General features: G+C 50.9%; 1 protein-coding gene across 2 annotated transcripts in view; it reads right to left on the bottom strand.

Annotated features, from left to right (window-relative positions):
* CSMD2 (CUB and Sushi multiple domains 2) overlaps positions 1-9,777 on the bottom strand; it is a 677,707-nt gene extending 667,930 nt beyond the window's left edge. For both annotated transcript variants that reach the window (XM_040231766.1, XM_040231767.1), the window contains exon 1: positions 9,585-9,777. In XM_040231766.1, coding sequence (XP_040087700.1) covers positions 9,585-9,777 — 193 coding nt within the window. The remainder of the gene's footprint in view (positions 1-9,584) is intronic.
* Positions 9,778-21,852: the final 12,075 nt, after the last annotated feature.

The raw sequence follows: 21,852 nt of genomic DNA, 5'->3' as shown, positions 1-21,852 counted from the left end.
GAAAATAAATCATTAAAGTTTCACCTCCTTTTTGTTGCTGAGTAATGATTCCCAGGTGGCTCAATGGTTAAAAAAAATACATAAATCTGCCTGCCAATGCAGGAGATGCAGAGGACCCGGGTTCCATCCCTGGGTCAGGAAGATCCCCTGGAGGCAGAAATGGCAACCCACTCCAGTATTCTTGCCTGGAGAATTTCCTGGACAGAGGAGCCTGGCGGGCTACAGCCCATGGGGTCACAAGGAGCCGGACACGACTGAGCACGCAGGCGCACAACGCGCCAGAGCCCACACACCATCACCACCCTCAGCCAATCTCTGCGCCTCCCTCCACCCTGGGCTCTCACCCCTGACACGGCAGTGGAGGAGCACTGAGGGCCAAGAGGGGGTAAGACTCCAGCTGGAAAGGAGAGTCAGGCAGCAACTCACATACAAACCTCCTGGGCCCTGAGTCGACTCTAGCACACTAGCTCATCTCAGAAAGCACCATCAATCACTCCACACAAAATGCCTGCACATCCTCTGATAATTCACTTGTATCTCAAATGGTCTAACTTTCAAAGTCTCTGCTTTCTCTCTTTCAAGTTACAACTGTCACACTTGCTTTCTTTCAATCAATAAATAGATGTAGCTACTTAATAATGGACCTTATTCTATTTCCTATTTGAAAGCCAAGAAGATGGACATATAATTTTTTGAGGTTTCTAGATTATAATTGCACTTAATTGAGTATAAATGAGACATGGGCAGGGAGCAAGGCTATTTGTGCCGTAATATGAACCCTTATTTTCTGCTCCAGACCACACAGAAGGTTCTCAAATAAGTTTCTGGTGCTGTCAGTAATTTAACTATACATACATTATTTTTAGCATCATAAGAGTTCCTTATAACAATTTTCAAGGATAAAATTGACATCCCGTAAGAGATCAATTCAGTTTAAAAAATTTCCAACAATAAGTAACAAATAGGGAGAAAATGAAAGGCAGTTTCCGGAGCGGGGGGCCTCCCAAAAGAGGACATCAGAGAGGTGACCCCTTACGGCACCCAGAATTTTGCTTTCTGTGGGTATAGCCACCCCACCAGCTCTGTGGTGAGCACAGTACCTTTCTCTGGTGCTGGGTTTGACGTGAGCTGTACTGGGACCCCTACCATGTGCTAGCACATTTCTCTATTAGAGTTCATGGTGGTGGCTACGCAGGACCCCCACTTTCTCCCTTAAGATTGACCCCCTAATAGTAGGCAGTGGGGTCAGCACCCTTTTAGGATGTACACCGAGGTGGAACCAAGAGCTAAGGGGGACTTTCTATCTGCTAGAATTTCAGGGTTCAGGCACATGGGAAGGAAGAGGAAGAAGCTACAATAATGGGAGGCAGGTCAGGTTGTTTCTGGTCCCCTCCTTAGTCTCCCATTTCCTCACAATGCCCACTCAACTGGCTATATGCTCCCGTCACATCTCTCAGTCCTTCCTTCCAACTCACCCCGTCCAAGCCACTCTGGTACATCCTAACTCCCCCATCTCACTGCATCCCACCACAACAGTCACTCCACTCTACCACATTCTGATTGTCTCACTACACCCCAAGCCAACCCCACCGTCCGTCTTACCCCATCCCATCCTAGTCCCTTCTGAGTCAATCTTTCCCACTTCACTCTATCCTACCCCAGTCAATTTCCTGAACACCCTATATCTCACCCACTCAATCCCACTTCAAACCATCATATTTTACTCAGTCTTATTCTGTTTCATTCCACCACCCATCCCAGTCCATCCCAATTCTTTCGCTCTATCCCATCCCAACACATCCCAGTTTACTCTTGATCCTACCACAACTCACTCCTTCCTACTTCACCTCAGTCCATCTCAAATCTTCCTGTTTCTTCAGTCCCACCCCCATGATATTCCATTCCATCTACTCCCCTCCCATCTCCCGCTTGGCCAAAGTTCTCATTTCTTAACGTACACAGGGTATGACCATTCTTCATGTCACATGAAACTACATGAGAAAAGCCAAAGGACCCCGGAGATCTAAAAGTTAAGTGTATATTGGGATAGAGAAGGGGAAAAATATATAGAATCTTATCCTTATTTTTTTCAAACTTCCAAAATGCCTACTCTATCGACAGGGAATCAAAAGCATGCTCTAAAAACAATATGTAATTCTTATTATGTCTTGAATTTGTACAGGCAAAAAAAAAAAGTATCTCATCTTTAAAGGTGGGGTATGAAAGGGGAGTTGAGCTCCCGAGCCCAGAAAGGAAGTAAGTATGAGCTTCATGTTTCCTTTAACTTACAAGAACTAGGGAAGAGCTTTAAAAAACACACCTTCATTTTCTAGTTGAGAATTCCCCACACTGTAGAGCCTACCGTTTGCTTTCTGTGGGCCCAAGGGGAAGCCAAATTCTATTCAAAGCCACTGAATCTTGAGACAGTGTCTCTGTAAGGCGGAAAACTCTGAGATAACCCTGCATTTGCAGGTTCACCCAGATGTTCCCCTGTTGTCATGGAAAATCTCTGTAGCAGGTAGAGAAGAGAGACTGGGAAGCCATATCCCAGGAGGCACTCAGTTCAGTTCAGTTCAGTCGCTCAGTCGTGTCCGACTCTTTGTGACCCCATGAATCGCAGCACGCCAGGCCTCCGTGTCCATCACCATCTCCTGGAGTTCACTCAGACTCACATCCATCGAGTCCGTGATGCCATCCAGCCATCTCATCCTCGGTCGTCCCCTTCTCCTCCTGCCCCCAATCTCTCCCAGCATCAGAGTCTTTTCCAATGAGTCAACTCTTTGCATGAGGTGGACAAAGTACTGGAGCTTCAGCTTCAACGTCATTCCTTCCAAAGAAATCCCACGGTTGATCTCCTTCAGAATGGACTGGTTGGATCTCCTCGCAGTCCAAGGGACCCTCAAGAGTCTTCTCCAACACCACAGTTCAAAAGCATCAATTCTTCAGCGCTCAGCTTTCTTCATAGTCCAACTCTCACATCCATACATGACCACAGGAAAAACCATAGCCTTGACTAGACGGACCTTAGTCGGCAAAGTAATGTCTCTGCTTTTGAATATACTATCTAGGTTGGTCATAACTTTTCTCCCAAGGAGTAAGCGTCTTTTAATTTCATGGCTGCAGTCACCATCTGCAGTGATTTTGGAGCCCCCCAAAATAAAGTCTGCCACTGTTTCTACTGTTTCCCCATCTATTTCCCATGAAGTGATGGGACCAGATGCCATGATCTTCGTTGTCTGAATGTTGAGCTTTAAGCCAACTTTTTCACTCTCCTCTTTCACTTTCATCAAGAGGCTTTTTAGCTCCTCTTCACTTTCTGCCATAAGTCATCTGCATATCTGAGGTTATTGATATTTCTCCCGGCAATCTTGATTCCAGCCTGTGCTTCTTCCAGTCCAGCGTTTCTCATGATGTACTCTGCATAGAAGTTAAATAAGCAGGGTGACAATATACAGCCTTGACGTACTCCTTTTCCTATTTGGAACCAGTCTGTTGTTCCATGTCCAGTTCTAACTGTTGCTTCCTGACCTGCATACAGATTTCTCAAGAGGCAGGTTAGGTGGTCTGGTATTCACATCTCTTTCAGAATTTTCCACAGTTGTAAAGAAACCGCCTGCCAATGCTGGAGATATTAAGAGACATGGGTTCATTCCTGGGTGGGAAGATGCCCTGGAGGAGAGCCTGGCGACCCACTTCAGTCCTGTTGACTGGAGAATCCCCATGGACACAGGAGCCTGATGGGCTATAGTCCATAGGGTCACAAAGAGTTGGATAGGAGTGAAGCGAGACAGCGCGCACACCACGAAGAGGGAAACCAAAGGAAGGCAATGTCAGTGATGCTCTCCAACCTCTAGGAGGCGCTAGAGAGCCTTCCCTTTTCAGCCCTCTAGGGGTGGCAAAGAGTCAGACACCACTGAGCGACTAAGCACAAGACGGCACAGGAAGAGATATGATGACCTGGGCTGATGGATGGACGAGAAGGCCAGGTTCTAATGAGCATGCTTTCAGTGGGAGGAACAAGAAGAAAGACTCTTGCTGATGCATCTAATGGCATCTTAGAGTGGTACAGAATCAGACCTGTTTCTCACAATTCTAAGAGGCTGCTGCAGAAAGCCAAAAGACAGTAGTAGCAGCAGCAGCAGAAGTGGCAGCATCTAACATATAAAACACTGAGTGCTAACCACAGGTCCCGCACTGTGACAGATCTTTCCATGAATTAAAAGAATGAGTCCTAGAGTCAAGGTGGCTCTGAGGTTCAGTCTTGCTTCCTCTCCTATCTGCTCTATAACCTTGGCCAAATTGCTTAATTTCTGAGGCTGAGACTCTCAGCCTCTTCAAACGTGATGTTATAGCACCTAAATTGTTGTGAGAATTGAATAGTAATGTCTGTAAAGCACTTAGCCAGCACTCAGTAAAAGAGAGTTATTATTAGTAATATGCAGAAGGACCTAGCGCTGTCTCCCACACAGGGATACACCTTCAATGCTTCCCACTCCTCCAAGCCCCTTGCCTTGGAAAAGTCCAAGAGTGCAGTCAGAGAGAAAGAGAGAAACTTGGGCTCTAGAAAGCCTGCCTCTGATCCTTTCAACAAGTGTTGACTGAGTGTCTGCTCTGTGCTGTGTGTTCACAGAGCCTTAGGGAATAAAGGCGGACACTGTCTCATTAAACAGGAAATTCCAATATGTCCTGATGAGTTTTACTATACGAAGGGTTTACAACCTGGGGAGTTGTGAGAGCTCACAGCAGAGTTCAATTGAAAGGAACTGAACTCTGGGACTAGAAGCAAATCAAGGATGACTTTGCAGTCATCCCCAAGGAGCTGTGAGGGAGATGGATGGACCACAGCTGCTTGAGAGGCTGGAAGTTTGGGATCCGGGCCTCAAGTGCCAAAGCAGCAGAGCATCACTGATGCACAAGCCCAGAAGGAAAGGCAGGACAGAGACAGGCCACCTGTGTGGAAGGCTTCCCGGGCTGTAGCATTTCTCCTTAGACCCCAGATAACAGCGTGGTTGCCAGTGAAGGATTCTGGATCAGGCAGACCTGTGTTCAATCCCTGGTTGACTGATTATGTGCGTAAGTTATGTGTCCTCTCTGAACCTATTTCTTCATGGATAATAGAGGGAGAATGATATTGCCAGCCTCACTGGGTTGCTGTGAGGGTCGAGTTAATACACGCAAGTGCTTGGGTTGCCATCAGGACTCAGCAGACCCTGGCTGTTAGCGTCACTCCCCTGGGTACCCAGACAGTTTTCTGAGCAGGGTGAGCGGAGGAGAATACAGACTTCCTAGCAGAGTCTTTTGTCCTCGGTGTTCTTGTTCCAGGCCCATCTTCCACTCCATGGGCACAATGGATATGTATGTGCTGAGTCTGTTTCATCTCTGGTTTTTCTAATCCCTTCCAAAATGCAGTGATAACTTGGCCCTTTTGCAGGTGGGCAGCCTGAACCTTGGGGAGGTCTGAAGATCAGCTACTTCTCCAGCAAGGAACAGGTGGCTCTGCTGAGCCCTCAGCATCCCTTAATCCTGACGGTATGACAACGATGATAAAACAGAGGCAGGTGAGATGCCTGAGGCAAGATGATGTCTCTGAAGCCACCTGCTGGACTCTTCTAGACACACCCAAACCTTGCAGTGTCCAAGCTCTGGCAATCCAGTTCTCTAATGCCGTTCCACATCTCCTTAAACAATGCTCACCTTGAACAAAATGACACTATCACCAGCCCAAGATACGGTCAACTCTCTCTGCTATGGTCAGCTTATTTTTTAAAACCATAAACTCACAGCTTAATCACAAATGGAATTTCAAACCTATACATCACTGCCTTTCCTGGGCGGGGTGGGCAGGGTGTATGCTCAGGGCATGTCCTTGTGTTGGTTCTAGAACCTAAGGAGCCATCTTATCAATCTCTGACATTGGTTCTGGAGGGAAAGCAACTGCAGAACAGGCCTTTGTCATCCCATCACCTCTGCAAACCAGCTGGCTTCTTTGATCCCTAAAACTCTTGATTTAGCCTTAGCAGACCCTAGAAAACTGTCCACAAAAGAAATATTTTTAAAAATCATCAGCCAATTTAACAACCATCTATCGAGCACCAGTTCTATGCCAGGTCCTGAGCTGGGTGCTGGGGATGCCAGGAGAAATAAAGCACTGACCCTGCCCTCAGGGAGCTCACAGTTCCACACAAGAGGCAGATGAATAACTACTTTGTATATATGATTCTATGGGGATGGCCAGCGCTCCAGTTTTTAAGCGGCAAAGCAGGGAAAATTCTTCTTTTTTTTTTAAATAACGATGTTTGATTTCTTTCAAAGCAATGAAGTAGTTAGCACGGGAAAAATCAGAACTTTGTAGGCATGTCTCATATTTACGGTTTAACATTGCCTTTATTTTAAATTACTTATTAAGGAAATGGGAAGCATAACAGCCTTTTCAGTGCTCAGAGCTGCTTAATCCAGAGAAAAGTAGCTGGGTTTGAGAACAATTGAGAGAAATGAAACTGACAGAAAGTGATGGATAAGGATGGATTTGAGGATGATCCTAAGGTTCCTGGCTGGGTAACTGGGAGGCTACAGGTACCAGCAGCCTCCATGGGGGATACTGGAGGTTGGGTGCAGAGCTAGTGAGTTTCCTTTGGAAGAGAAACATCCAGGTGAAGATGTCCAAGAGTCAGCCGGATATGCAGGCTGTCTAGATTCAGAGCTTCCGTGGGCTCGGAAGCCAACAGACATATATTGGGAGAAGCATCTTGGCAGGGCAAATCTGTCTGGAAGCTTCAGAGTGTGGCAGAGGAAGAAATGGGCCTGGATGAGCTCACCCAGGGAGGAGTGAGAGGAAATGAGGAAAAGCATAAGAAATGGAACACCGCAGGAAGCCAGATTTTCAGGAGGGGCATAAGTGCTACTATTAGAAACTGGGAAGGAACAGCCAAGAGGTAGGAGGAAAACCAGCCAAACACGGTGTCCCAGAAGCCCAAGGAAGGGAAATTTTCAAAGGAGTAATCCAGAGTTCACAGTCACAGAGAGGTAAAGGAAGAGAAAGGAAAAGTTGATGGGTTTGGCAATTAGGGTGGTTGGCGGTGATCTTTCCTAGAGAAATCCAGTCCTGGGGACAGAAGCCAGACAGCGGGGAGTGAACAGTGGCACAGAAAGTGAGCTCAAGACCGATTCTAAGAGAGTTGACTTGTAAATCAGAAAGATGGGATGGGAGCTGAAAGGTCAACAGGACCCAGAAGCCAGGTTGGCCTGTTTTCAGTTAAATTGTTCAGGGGAAACAAAAGTCAGGAGAGAGACTGATCTATTATAGGGAGAGAGAGGACAAGGGTTGGAGGGTCTCTAGGGAGGCTGGGGGTGGGCTAAGTGTGGGGGCACAGCTGAAAGGGTCAGGGTCCAAGTTAACGGCAGATAAGGAGGTTCCCCCTTTCAAATCCCATACTCATTTTATCCAGTCATCACTGGGCCAAGGAAGGGAGACAGCCCAGTCCTGAGCGTCTTTTAAAGTCAACAGTGTGAAGAGAACACAAAATAAATGTGCTTCCCTCTAATGTGCCAAATCCTGCCATCATTTGTCACCGAGTCCGTTTCCAAATCTCTGCTGCTCGCAAAGCCAGCAGCACGTCTAAATGCGGGAAGGGTTTAAAAAGAAATGCATTTGGAAGCAGGGGAAGCCAGAGCAGGCAGGCCAGAGAGCAAAGTATCCCCTCCCTCAAGCCACTCAACACCCCCACCCCCAACTTCTCTGGCGACCCAAGAGCTGCACGCCAACAGTTCTCCAGCACAGCCCAAGAGTGCAAGCTCCGGCGAGTTGGCCTTTTTCTTTCCCTGGGGGCATGGCATGCCCAAAGGGCAGGGACAAATCTAGCTGGAAAAACAGCTGGATCGTATGAAGGGTCATCTCAGGTCTGCCAAGCCAGAGCCGAGGCTGCACCTGGTCACACTTCTGAGAGGCCTGACAGCCAGGGAGCAGCCCAGCCATAGCCCCACCGCTCATGTGGCAAGTCTGGGTGACCAGCGGCGTCGTTGTGAACCGCGCAGCCACCCAGTGGGTGTGGGTGTGCACGAGGGCTGAGCTCCTAGGCGCGCGCGCCGCGGGCGCCCCTCTCTGGGTGTCGGCGGCTATGACTCTTCGGAGAAACTGACAAAGTCCGGTTAAGTAGGGATGGGAGAGCTAGGGCTGGCTCCGGGCGCCCTTCCTCACCAGCAACCCTATCATTCCGTGCTAAGGAGCTGGCGACACGGTCTGCGGGGACCGGCTCACCAAATGCTGGGGCCCAGCGTGGACCAGCGAGCTCCCCGGGGAAGGGTCGCACTTTCCAAAAAGGGAGAAGAATCTAGAGGTTCGGATGGCCGAAGCCAAGCTTTCAAAGGTTCAATCGGTGGTTTAAAAAATAAATAAATAGAAAACCAACACGGCTCCAGGCCGTAGGGGCCCTCAGTCAAAGCCTGGGCAGCAGGTGTTACGGGTTCCCCCCCCACACACACACACACACTGTGGGTGTCAGCCTCCGGGCTAAATGAAAATGCGGCCCCAGGCATCGCCGGTTGGACCCGTCCCCACCCGGGGACGCAGAACTTTCTAGGCTGTGGCTAGAGCTGAGCCTCAGAGGGGAGCAGGGGGAAAAGTGGGGTGGCATTAGTTGAGACTAGTGATCCCCACTGGGAACTGGGTTCTCTCGAAGGTCCGCTTGCCTTCCTGGTCCGCAAGCCTCAGCCAGATATCGGCGAAGTTCCGGGACTCGCCGCGCCCGCCAGGTCGGTCCCCCTCCCCGACTCGGTCGCCAGGAGCAGGTCCCGCCGCCCGCGCCGCCGCTGCCGCAGCCCCGGCACTGGGCTGCAGCAGGGCGCGGGAAAGGGCACTTTGGCGCGGAATGGGAACCGCGGGGAAGGTGGCGGCGCGGAGCCTGGCGGCGACACTCCCTCCCCCGCCCCCGGGCACAGCCCCCGCCCCCGCTGGCCCGTCTCTCAGCACCCTCTAGCCCCCACCTGAGTCCTCCGGCTCGGCGAGCTCGGGACCCCCGCCCACCTGAGCGCCGAGGAAGGGGGACACTTGGGGAAGGGGGGAGGCGGCCGCAGTCTCCGGGCGGCTTCGGCGGGGGCGCGGGCTTCCGTGGCGAGAAAATGGAGGGGGCAGGGAAGGGCAGACCCTGCAGACGCGCGAATGGGGAGGGGGCGCGCCGTTCCTCTCCAGCCCCCCAGGACGGGTGTGCCAACCAGGATTGGGAGGCGGGGAGGGCTCCAGGAAAGTTTATCGGGGAAAAGCCTGGCGCCTTGGGGGCTGGGAGGCTGAAGAAACTGAAGCCACGGTCCGGGTGCCCCGCAACGCCGGGCGGGGATGTGTGTCTCCCAAGGCCCCCCACACCGGCCGGATCCGGTCAAGTTGCGGCTGGGCTTGGGGATAGCAGGGAGGGTGAGGGTAGCCCGGAGGACCGCTGAGGATGCGGGTGAACGGGGGGCGACCGAGGCGAGGCTGAGCAGGAGGGTGGGCGTTGAGGGGGGCGGGAGGTTAAGGAGAGGGCGGAAGAAGGGACAGGGACCGGGTCGGGGAGGGGTGGGCTCAGGGCTCGGGTGGGGTGCGTGGCCGGACTTACCCGCGGCGGCCGAGGCGCTGAGCAGCCCCCAGCCCAGCAGCAGCAGCAGAGGCGGCGGCGTCAGCGGCGGCGGCGGCTGGCGGCCCCAGCGGCTCCCGGCGCCCGGCACGAGCGCCGAAATCTCGGCTTCGGCGCGAGCCCTCCCCGCGGGGCAGCCGCAGCGCCCCAGCTCTAGTCCCCGCGAGCGCGGCATGGCGCGGCCGGCAGCGCCTAGGGAGAGGCTCCGCTCGCCGCCGAGGAGAAAGGAGGTCAGGAGAGCTCTGGAGCTTTTTTTTTCTGCTCGGAAAAAATCCCGGTACGAGGGAGCCCTGAGCTTCTGCGGCTGGAATGAACCAAGTGTCCGCCCGGCCGGGGAGAGGCGCGCTGCGCTCTCGGAAATGACTCGCTCCAATCCCGCTTCGCGGGGTTCGCGCCGGGGGGCGGGGAGGTGGGGGTGAATTATCCCCGGATTAATCACTCCGGAGCCGCTTCTCCGCCGCTCCAAATGCTGGGGGTGGAGGCGCAGGAAAGAAGAAAATATTGGGGGGTGGGTGTTCCTCTTCAGCGCCACCTCCACCTCCAGACAAGCCACAAATTACATCTAAAGGGTTGTTTATTCCTGTTTGTTTTACAATTGACCAGTTTCTTTTAAGTTCAGTTCTTTCGTCTCCATTTATAAGATCACCCGTTAATACACCCCCCCATACACACACGCGCGCACACACACGGTGATACTGACATACAGGCACTCACACACTGGCGCGAGCGCGCGCGCGCGCACACACATACACACACACACACACACACACACACACGCCTCTTTCACGTTTGGAAATTAGAATACTGTCTGGGAAAAGGTAACCAAAGAAGGATGCAGTTCCCCAAGTCACAGCTCTTACGAGCTGATCTTGGGTGGCGGCTTTGAACTTGAAATCTGGGGCGGGGGGCGATGCTTAGCCCCATTGGCAGCAGCCTGCTACCCCATCCCAGGAGAAGGGTGTGTGTACATAGACCCAGGATTAAGAATTGGGGGGCGGATGGGGCGGGGGCGGGGGTGGGCGAACCCGCGGCTTCGGCTCCCTACGGTCCTTCCCCTACCCTAAGGCAAAAATCTCTGGCTGGAGGGAAGACTGAGTTTGTCTGCCGGGGTGGGAGTGGGGTGGGGGTGGGGGGTTGCAGGTGAGCTTGGTAGAAAGACGGTGCAAGAGTTACTTGTACAATTTATCCTCAAATTAAATAACAGGACCCGGCTTCTTCTCGTTCTTACCCTCCCCCTCCCAGCCTTGGCCCCAGACCAGACGAGTTTCTCCCAATGGCGTGAGCCCCTCCCCATGTCCTCTCCGCCGCCGCGGCCGCCAGGCCCCAAGGGCTCAGCGCCGGTCCCCACCCCATCCCCCACCCCCACTCCGTCGCCGTCTCCCTCTCGTCTCTCCGAGGCTCCTCCGTCAGTCACGATGGCTCCTTTGCTGTCTACGCCAAACTCTCAGCGAAAGGGAACAGACGCTGGTGGCTTGGGAGTGGGGGGTGGGGGCGGGGGACCAGGAAGGGCAGAGCCTGCGGAGGAGGCCCCCGCGGGCGGGCCAGGTGAAAAGGCGCCAGCTGCCGGGCACCCACCTGCTTTGCCCGAGGGCCCCGGGAGAGGCTGCGCTAGCTCTAGGGGGTGGCTAGCCTGAGCTCTAGCATCTGCGAGCCCGGGGGTCCGTGGGCCGCGGTCGGTGGGAATTCCCCGGGAAAGAACGTGGAGAGGGCTTCGGGGCTGACGAGCCGAGTGGGGAAAGCGGCCGGCAGGGCCGGAGGAGTGGATGCTGGCCCTTGTCCCCCACGCAAAACTTGCTCCCCAGAGCCACGACCTCCCAGCTCCCTCGATGCTCGGCTCCCTCCTCCACCCCGCGTCGTTCCGGCTTCCAGTATGAGCTCATCCCGCAGCTGGGGAGCCAGCCCCAAGGGCCCAGGTCCGGTGAGCGTCCTCAGAATCGCCGGGCCCCTTCCCCACCCCCTAAACGCGCTGGCTTTCTCGCCCCTCCCGACGCCGCCTCGCTGGGTGCCAAGAACCGACCGAACTCCACTGTGAAAGGCCTGCTTTATGTCCCGGGAGCGGCGGGGCGGGGGGGCTTCTCGCTTCCCATTGTCCAGGCCCAGCCCCCCAAAGAGAGGGCTCAACTCAACCAGCCAAGCTTTGGCCTTCCAGCCTGCGCCAGCGCTGGAGAGAAGGGAGGGACTGGCTGGGCCCTAAGTGGGGGTGCTGCTGGTGGGCTCTTCCGTGGGGTGGGGAAGGGGGGGAGCCCTGGTTCCAAAACTTGGGCCTTCTCCTCCCCTGCGGGAGGAGTCCGCTTCCAAAAAAAAAATAAGGGGTGGTAGAATCCACCCGGCATCCCGCAGCTGGTCAGGAGAGAGTCTGGGCTGTTCTACAATTCTGGGGCTCCAGGCCAGTAGGCTTCCCCCACCCGCTTTTCAGCCCCAGAACTCTGCTGCAACCCACAGCTGATGTTTACCCCAGAAGCCTGCTTGGCAACGGGACATTTGTCATCCTCCTCGCTGGGGGCAGGAGCACCCTTTTAATCCCTGACACCCGCCCAGCTACCGACTTCCTCTGCCATCCCTCCCTCTCTCTGATCTATCTGCCTCCACACACATTTCCTGAGGCCTCCTGAGCTCTGGGCCCTGTGCCAGCCTGTACTATGGGCAATGCAGAGATGCACAGTGTGTGGTCCTGCCTGGGAAGATGTGGGGCAGAGATGGAAACCCCCCACCAGTCCATACAGTGCGGGCAGTGTTGATTGCCAGGATGGAAAAGTCACGTTCCTGGTTACAGATAGTAACAAAGGCACATCAAGACAATAAGCTTTTCTTGGACTTAAGGGATCATAAGGCTAATTTAAGGAGGGAAGTAGGATTTGGGCTGAACCCCGAGGCCTGGATAGAGACCTGGACAAGGTAAAGATTGATTTCCTCAACAGATATTAATTGCGTGTCAGTCCATGCCAGACAGTGTGCTGTACACACCGGAGTAAACTGTCCTGGGCTTGATGAAGACAGGTGATAAATAAACAATTATATACAAAGTTACTAATTAAAGATGCTATTTTTAAAAAGGTCATAGTTGCTGTGAAAAAGAATAGGCAGGGTATACCTTAATAGGAGAGATGGTCTGGGAAGGCCTCTCTGAGGTGGTGACCTTCAAGATGGGTTTGGAAATTAGGCAAAATAGCCATGCAAAGAGTTGGGAAATGGAAGGGCAAGGCCCTGAACAGGGAGGGGAACCGGGGAAGGGGGCTGGGTCTGGGTTAACGTGAAGAGCAGGGACACCTGTTATTCACAGAGATGAGGGGAGGATGAAGCCAGAACCAGATCCTGCAGAGTGTCGCAGGGGATGGTGAGGAGACTGGAGTTCTGTCTTAGGCAGGGGGAAGCACAAGGAGAATTCGTTTGCTGGGGCTGCTGCCATCATAAAGTGCTGCACACAGTGTGGCCGAAACAACAGAAACGTATTGTCTCCAAGTTCTGGAGGCTAGAAGTCAGAGATCAAGGTGTTGACAAGGTTGGCTTCTTCTGAGTCCTCTCTCCTCAACTCGTAGAGGGCTGTCTTTCCTCTGCATCTTCATATTGTCTTCCCACTGCACATGTGTGTGCGTGCTAAGTTGCTTCAGTCGTGTCTGACTCTGTGCGACTCCTTGAACTGGTGCCTGCAAGGCTCCTCCGTGGGAGTCTCCAGGCAAGAATACTGAAGGGGGTTGCCATGCCCTCTTCCAGGGGATCTTCGCGACCTAGGGATAGAACCCACATTTCTTATGTCTCCTGCATTGGCAGGCAGATTCTTTACCACTAGCACCACCTGGGAAGCCTCAAGGAAGCCAGCTGGGAAGCCCTCTGTACAAGTCTATGTCCAAATTTCTTCTTCTTACAAGGACAGCAGTCATACTGGGTTAGGCCCCGCCTTATAGATTTAGTTTTAACTTAATTACCTCTTTAAAGCCCTGTCTCCAAATAGAGTCACATTCTGAGGTCCTGGGGGTTACAGTTTCGACATAGGAAGGGACACAGTTCAGCACATCACAGGAGGGGAGGACTTTTCAGGTGGAGGAAACAGAGAAAAGGAATGCAAAACAGTCAGAAAATATATTTAAAGAGAGGCCCATTAGGTTGCATGGACTGCTTTATCAAGAAGGAGTCTGCAAAGGTGGATGCCTCTGAAGACCAAAGATGGGGACCCTGGGAATATTTGCAGTCCAAGGGAGAGGCAGGGGTCCAAGAGATGATAAGAGGTGGGGTCCGAGAGCTAACTCCTTCTAGCCTAAGAGAATGTGACTCAGCCCAGCTCCCAGGGCTGGCTCCTGCCCACCCCTTCCAGTCTCTCCAGGAGCCAGAGGCAGCCATGGGTCAGGGTCTCTCCACAACATCAGGTAGCACAAAAAAAAGCCCAATGTGTGTGGTGACTTGTCAAGATAAGTCTCGTTCCCAGATAAGATCAGAGTTTGTTTCAGAAAGAAAACAAGGCCCGGTGCTCTGGAGAACTCAGCCTGACTCAAGTATAGGGGCTGCACCCTTGATGCCCTGCAAGTTTCATTCTGACCTAAGAAGAGGATAAAAGACCCTTCTAAAGCCAAAAGACAGAAAACGAGCAGGCGAATGGATGTCGTAGTAATGAAGGCAGAAACAGAGGCTGAGGGGGAGGCAGGATGGCAGAGATGGGCTGCAGAGCCAAGACCAGCTCAGAGGAAATGTTTGGGGTCTGAGTGGAGGGTCGGAATTTTTCAGTGAGTAGCACACTCACACAGAAGCTAGTATTTCCCAAGAGTAAAGCTGTCACCATAGAGATGACAGCTTCCCAAGGAGAGGTGACAGGGTTCAGGAAGAAAGAGCCCAGAACAAACTTGGGGGAGGCTGTGGACCCCTTGCAACTAGGAGGGAAGTGTGAAAAGGGCTCATGGTCTGGGCCATTCTAGCAAGTGCTGGGGCCATCAAATTTTGGCATTTCTCGCAGAAAATCCACAGTGAAACGAAGAAACGGACAGAACTTGAGTTAGTGGCAAAAGAAGTCCAAGTTCCCTCTGCTTGTCAGAGGCCATAATCCACAGGAGAGGAGCTATGCTAGGCTCTCCTCTCTACCTGAAGTCCCTCCCATCAGCTACCTTATCATAGCCCCCAGACTTTCACTCAAGCTGCTTCCTGACTGCAATACCATTCCTTGTCTCACTGTGCAGAGTAGATGATTCCCAGTCCCTCAGCTCAAGTGTCACCTCCTTCAGGTAGCTTCTCCTAACTAGCACCCACCCCCACCAACACACACACACCCTCTGCTTACTTAGAAGACCCTTGCTGCATGGCCAGCTAGCAGAACATCACAACTGAATGCCTCCCGTTCCATGATATAGAGCAATGGTTCTCCACTCACCAGGGTGATTTGGCCCTCAGGGGTCACTGGACAGTGTCTGCAGACATTTTTGGTTGTCCCCACTGGAGAATGCTAGAGGGTAGAGATGATGGCCTCTAGGGGTTAGAGATGATGCTAAACGTCCACTACCCAGGAATGCTTCCCTCCACCCCAAAGGATTATCTGGCCAAAACTGTCAGTAGTGCTGAATTATCACTGAAAAGTGGCTGCCCAGCCAGGACAACACTTTCTAGTCCCCTTTGCAGTTGAGTGCAGTCATAAGACAAGGTTCTAGTCCAAAGAATTTTAGCACAAGTTGTGTGTGTGTGTCACTTCGAGGCTTCTCCCATAAAATTGTCCAACCCTTATTCCTCCATTTGATGGCTGGACACAGGGCATCTGGAGGTACCTAGGGGATGGCAGAACCATGAGGTGGGAGAAACCTGGATCTCAAACCACCATGTAGAGGAAAGTCACCCACCAGTTCGGGACATCTGAATTGGACTGTTAGTTAGGAAATGACCTTGAACAGCAAAAAGCTACCAAAATCTTGCAGTGTATTACAGCAGCTAGCAACAACCTCATGCACTCCACCGTGTTTTTGCTGTAGTATCATATGCAATCATTTGCTTACTCCTCACTCATCCCTTTATTTGTGCCAGCCACAGACGTTCATCTGCATGCCAGGCCCCAGGGCTAGGTGCAGAGGAAACAAAAATAAAGAAGGACAAGACATCACCAGTGGTCCTTGCCCTCAAGGGATGGATAGTTTATTAAGAAAAGAGTTAAACAGTAAAGTATAATGACTCTGGGAGAACTGCAGGATGTTATAGAAAAGAGAAGGGCTTCTAGCTCAGCCTGGGGAGAGGGTGAGAAGTGGCACTTTCCAGAAAGAAAGCAGTGTGGGCAGTTGTGGGGAGGAAGACGTGTCGTGTGAAGAATCCGCATGCTCACAGCCATCCAGGGTGTTAGGGAGAGGGTGGGAGGAGACCTTGTCCTGCAACCCCCCAGTCTCTCTGTGCTTGATGACTTTCTCATTTGCCACACCCTAGTGAAGGCAACGGCACCCCACTCTAGTACTCTTGCCTAGAAAATCCCATGGGCGGAGGAGCCTGGCGGGCTGCAGTCCATGGGGTCGCTAAGAGTCGGGAACGACTGAACGACTTCACTTTCATTTTTCACTTTCGTGACTTCACTTTCATTTTTCACTTTCATGCATTGGAGAAGGAAATGGCAACCCACTCCAGTGTTCTTGCCTGGAGAATCCCAGGGACGGGGGAGCCTGGTGGGCTGCCGTCTATGGGGTCGCACAGAGTCAGGCATGACTGAAGCGACTTAGCAGCAGCAGCAGTGAAGGCGATGGCACCCCACTCCAGTGTTCTTGCCTGGAAAATGCCATGGGCGGAGGAGCCTGGTGGGCTGCAGTCCATGGGGTCGCACAGAGTCGGGCACGACTGAGCAACTTAGCAGCAGCAGTAGCAGCAGTGGAGTAGGAGCTCCCTTTGGCAGAAATCTTCTCCTGGAGATCTCCTGAGTCTTAGTGCCCATGTAGTGTCTGGTCTCTACAGGAGGCTCTGCCTCAGCCTGCTCACAACCAAACTCACCCACTTCTAACCCCATCCCACACCCTGCCGCTCTGCTCGCTCCCGGCTTCGACATCCACCTAGTTCCTGAGCCAGACACCCCGGGGGATCACGCTGGACTCCCCTCTCACTCAGGCCCCACGTCCAGACAGCTCCCAAGCCATCTACATTCTGCCTCCGTAAAGTCTCCCAGGTCCTAGCCAGGCCCCCACTTCCTCTCTTCCAGATTTCTTAGAGCAGCCTCCTAACAGGTGCCTCCAACTCCTCTCTTGTCCCACTCAACATACCTTCCTCTTTTCCATTGGTTATCTTTTAAAACACTAACCTGATTTCACAGCTTTCCTGCCTTCCCCGGATGTTTCTCCAGGGCCTGCAGAGTGAAACCCAAGCTCTCTGCCAGACCTTCCCTACCTGCCCCTGCCTGCCCTCATCCTGTGCCTCCTGTCTCCCTGCTCTGCACCCACCACACTCGCTCCAGTCATTCTGAGGCCCTTGCAGTCCTGAAATGAGCGACACTTTCTCTCTCCTTTCCCTCTAGGCCTTTATGCACCCTGTTCCCTCTGCCTTCTATGTCTGGCATTCTCCTATTTGTCCTTCAAAACTCACTCCAGGCATCAGCTCTTACAAGCAATCTTTACCAATGCCCTTCAGAGTGCTTGGTACATGGTGGGCGTTCAGTAGATCTTGGATGGATGGATGGATGGATGGATGGATGGATGAGTAGGTGCTCAGTAATGTTTATGGAATGGACCCAAAGGTATCTCTCCTAGACTCCATTATGTGAATTCCTTAAAGCAATGCCTTCTCTGACTTATGATTTAATGTTATGCTCTCTGTCTTCAGAGAACCCTGATGTGAGAAACTGACCAACTTAATGGCATTTCTGTCTTTATGAAAACAGAATTGAATATATCGCCCACTATGTCACTCAGTGTCCTTTATACAAGGACTCATGATAAATTCATGCTTGGGGTTATTTCCAGGAAACACTTTGTCTCTGCAGATGAAGATGTGTATTTTCTGCTGTCAGAAAATAAAAACTCTGCCTTCCGATGTGTTTCCATTTTTGCTTTAGCTGACAAATAGGGATACCAGTTTTATTACCTTGTTACCTCCATGCATTCTGACCAGTTCAGGAATCTGAAAGCAGCAACTCTTTTCTGCTTTCTTTAGATGGAGTCAGTCCTCGTTTTATTCTTTGATGCTGTGATTTTTACTTTTTAATCGGAACACTGCCTCAAATCATCTCAGCAGTAAACTAGTATCAATCTTAAATGAATGCATACCGGTCAGTGTCCAGGCCTGGAAGTTAAGGGAGGCAGGGCAGAACCCCAAGCTTCTCGTTGGGAAGGAGCCCATACAGAGCCTCGCCAGGGATTCTTAGGGCTCCTGTCAGGACAGGAGTCTAGCAGGAAGGCCAAAGCAGAAGTGAGAGGCCAATTGTTTGCTGACTCTGTTGTCATCTTATGGGCCACTGCTGACGAGATATTTTCTTTTGCTCCACCAACTATGGCCTTCCTCCCCTCGCTTTAAATGGCGATCTCATTGGCTGCCATTTTTATATTAATAGCTAATAACAACAATAATAGATGATATCACTCCAATGGCAGAAAATGAAGAGGAACTAAAAAACCTCTTAATGAGGTGAGTTGGTCCAAAAAGAAGGTTGAGCATTGAAGAATTGATGCTTTGAATTGTGGTGCTGAAAAGACTATTGAGAGTCCCTTGGACTGCAAGGAGATCAAAGCAGTCAGTCCTAAAGGAAATCAACCTTGAATATTCATTGGAGGACTGTTGCTGAAGCTGAAACCCCAATCCTTTGGCCACCTGATGTGAAGAGCAAACTCACTGGAAAAGACCCTGATGCTGGGAAAGATTAAAGGCAGGATGACAGAGGATGAGATGGTTAGATAGCATCAAATTCAGTGGACATGATTTGAGCAAATTCTGGGAGATAGTGGAGGACAGAGGAGTCTGGCATGCTGCAACCGATGGGGTCACAAAGAGTCAAACACAACTTAGCAAAGTATATTTTATGGAGGTTGCAACCATGTGCCAGGCACTGTGCTGAGAACATTCATGGATGTCCCTCTTTGAATCTCTCCCCCTTCAAAGTGTTTCCATCCATTTGCAGATGATGAAATGCCAGAGAAGTTGAGCGTGTGCAAAGCCACCCTTCAGTAAGTAGCAGAGCAAGAATTCAAATTCAACTTATGTCTGCTGCCACCGTCCAAGCTGTTACCAATCTCCTCACAAATGGGCAAGAGTTGGAGGCAATAATAAGGAATGAAACACCCAGGGAAGTGGTAGGCAGGGATTGCTGATGGTACTGCCAGGAGAGAGGAGCCCCTGAGTCACAGCTTTGCTTCTAGAACCCTCCAGTGTCCTTTACAAAGTCTTGGAAAGGGCTAGCTACTCTGTGTTTTGTTTGTTTTTCTTTTTTGGCCATGCAACTTGTGGGGATATTAGTTTCCCAACCATAGATGGAACCTGAGCTCTGGTAGTGAAAGCCCAGGATCCAAAGCACTGGTCCACCAGGGAATTTCCCAGGGTTGGATCCTCTGAAGTCAGGTTCAGTTGGGAAAAAACATCCGGGGGAGGGCCATTCACCTGACAAATAGCTGCACCCTCCACTCGATCCTGTTCTGAAGGTTTGTCACTTAAGAAGCCTGCCTGCAGTCTCTCTAAGCACGGGGTCCCCCTCTGGGCAGTTTGACCCTTTAGGCATAATCTGCTGTAGGCATCACGCCTCTGCAGTTTTCAGGGTCCTGCAAAAAGTTTCAGGCCTGAAAGTGTTATTAGCTCCATGATACAAAGAAGAAAACCACAACACTGAAATCAGTAAATACTAAATTAAATGTAAAATGCACCATTATGTCAACTTCATTAACTGTTGAATTTAGTAGTCATAAAAATTTCATTACATCTGATAACAGTCTGTAGGTTGGAGTTTTCTCACTGCACAAGATCTCCCAAGTAGGCACCAAGATTGGTGAGAAATCATAGCCAACCGTAAATTAAATAAATTACTCATGGCCAAAAATTTGCAAAAGCAAAATGACAAAAAAAAAAAATCTTTCAATTTTCTTGTACAGCCAAAAAGTTCTATTTATGGTGAGAGGTGGGTGTGTTGAAAATATGCTAGCAGAGGAATAGGGCCTCCATGAGGAAGCTATGAATCGAGAAAGAACATAGGCTGGGCCCACCTTTCCGAATTCTCCATCCTGGCCGTGTTTGTGTCTGTTATGGAAGCAGGCGAGGGCAGGATTTGGCTTGAGAATAGGTAAGGAAAGTTGCCTCCTCCTGAGGATTTCCTGGTTTCAAATACAAAAACCAACATCCCAGAATTGTAAATTATGATAGCTAACATTCCTCGGGTACATAGCATGTGCCAGACTCACCATTATAAGCACAGCTCTTATAATATCTCAGTTGCCACAAAGCAACTCTAGGAGGTCAGTATCTTATTATCCTTATTTCACAGATGAGCAAACTGAGGCATCAAGAGGTGAAACAACATGCTCGGGCTAATAGGGGTAGTAATGGGTCCCCTTTTACTCACAAATTAAACCCACTGTTCAAGGTACTGAAGATACAATAGTGAAGCCTGTGTATGTGCGTGCTAAGTCACTTCAGTCGTGTTCAACTCTGCAGCTCTATGGACTGCAGTCTGCCGGTCTCCTATATCCATGGCATTCTCCAGGCAAAAATACGTGAGTGGGTTGCCATGCCCTCCTCCAAGGGATCTTTCCAACCCAGGGATTGAACTCACATCTCTTACATCTCCTATACCACTAGTGCCACCTGGTAAGCCCGGTGAAGCCTAGTGCCTGCCTATTTTAGAGCTTGAAGTGAAGCAGTCAGTGGTGTTGGACACCATTTCATGTGCTGGGCACATAGATATTTATCAAGTTTCCCCACACCTGCTGTGTAGCAGGCACTTCTGGAAGGCTTTGCTCCCTTCATCAGCCTGTGACAATGTGTAGACTTAGAGGTTGTATTCATCTCCTAGCCCAGCCCTGTACCTTGCACAATCAAGAAAAGCTTAGTTGATGATTCGAGTCCATTCCTCCATCACAAAGCAATCTCCCCAGCACAGCTAAAGCTCTCCCTCTTTACACGTAGCACAGAAGCTGTTACTGAGAAACTCCAGTGGCATGCACTTCAATGTAATCTACAAGGAAAGTGACACGCAACACTGCTATGTGTCTCTTATGTGCCAGGCATTGTTTTAGGGACTTCTGTGTGTTCAGGAATTACTTAGTAATAGAACGTGTACAGTGGTTCTACAAAATAGATGTTCTTTATTGTCATCCTATTTTACAGATGAAGAGATCAAGTGTTATGAGCTGAATGGTGTCCCTGCAAATTCAAGCGTTGAAGTCTTAACCCCTAGACCCTCAGAATGTGGGGTATTATTTGGAGATAGGAAGTTTGAAGAGTGGATAAGGTAAAATCAAGTCTTTAGGGTGAGTCCTAACCCGACGTGACTGGTGTTCCTATAAGAGGAGGAGATTAGGACATAGACACAGAAGGAAGACCATATGAAGACGTGGGAAGGGGACAACTGTGCGTGAGGTGATGAGAGAGCATCGGGAGGAACCAACTCTGCCCACACCTTGATCCTGGGCTTCTAGCCCCCAGAACTATGAGGAAATGAATTTCTGGTTTCTAAGCCACCCGGTGTGTGATACTTTGTTGTGGCAGCCATAGCAAGTGAATACACCAAGGCACAGAGTACCTCCCTACAGATACATTGCCAGAAAGCATGAACTCATAATTTGAATCCAAGTAGACTATAAAGGAAGCTGAGCACAGAAGAACTGAGGCTTTTAACTGTGGTGTTGGAGAAGACTCTTGAGAGTCCCTTGGACTGCAAGGAGATCCAACCAATCCATCCTAAAGGAGATCACTCCTGGGTGTTCATTGGAAGGACTGATGCTGAAGCTGAAACTCCAATACTCTGGCCACCTGATGCGAAGAACTGACTCATTGGAAAAGACCCTGATGCTGGGAAAGATTGAGGGCAGGAGGAGAAGGGGACAACAGAGGATGAGATGGTTGGATGGCATCACCGGCTCGATGGACATGAGTTTGAGCACACTCTAAATAAAGAAAGTGGAGGACAGGGAAGCCTAGTGCGCTGCAGCCCGTGGGGTCACAAAGAGCCAGACATCACTTAGTGACTGAGCAACAGCAACAAAACTGAAATAGCCACAAGTGGCTAGTGACTAGCAGACTGGACATAGCTTTCTTTTCACTGGCTGTAAGTATTCCACTTAAGTATTTTTTAATTGAAGTACAACTGATGTACAATATTGTATAAGTTACATGG

This window comes from Oryx dammah, unplaced genomic scaffold (assembly GCF_014754425.2).
Source record: "Oryx dammah isolate SB20612 unplaced genomic scaffold, SCBI_Odam_1.1 HiC_scaffold_28, whole genome shotgun sequence".
Classification (NCBI taxonomy): Eukaryota; Metazoa; Chordata; class Mammalia; order Artiodactyla; family Bovidae; genus Oryx; species Oryx dammah.
Note: the sequence above shows the minus strand (reverse complement) of the source record. Positions and strands in the feature narration are given on the sequence as shown.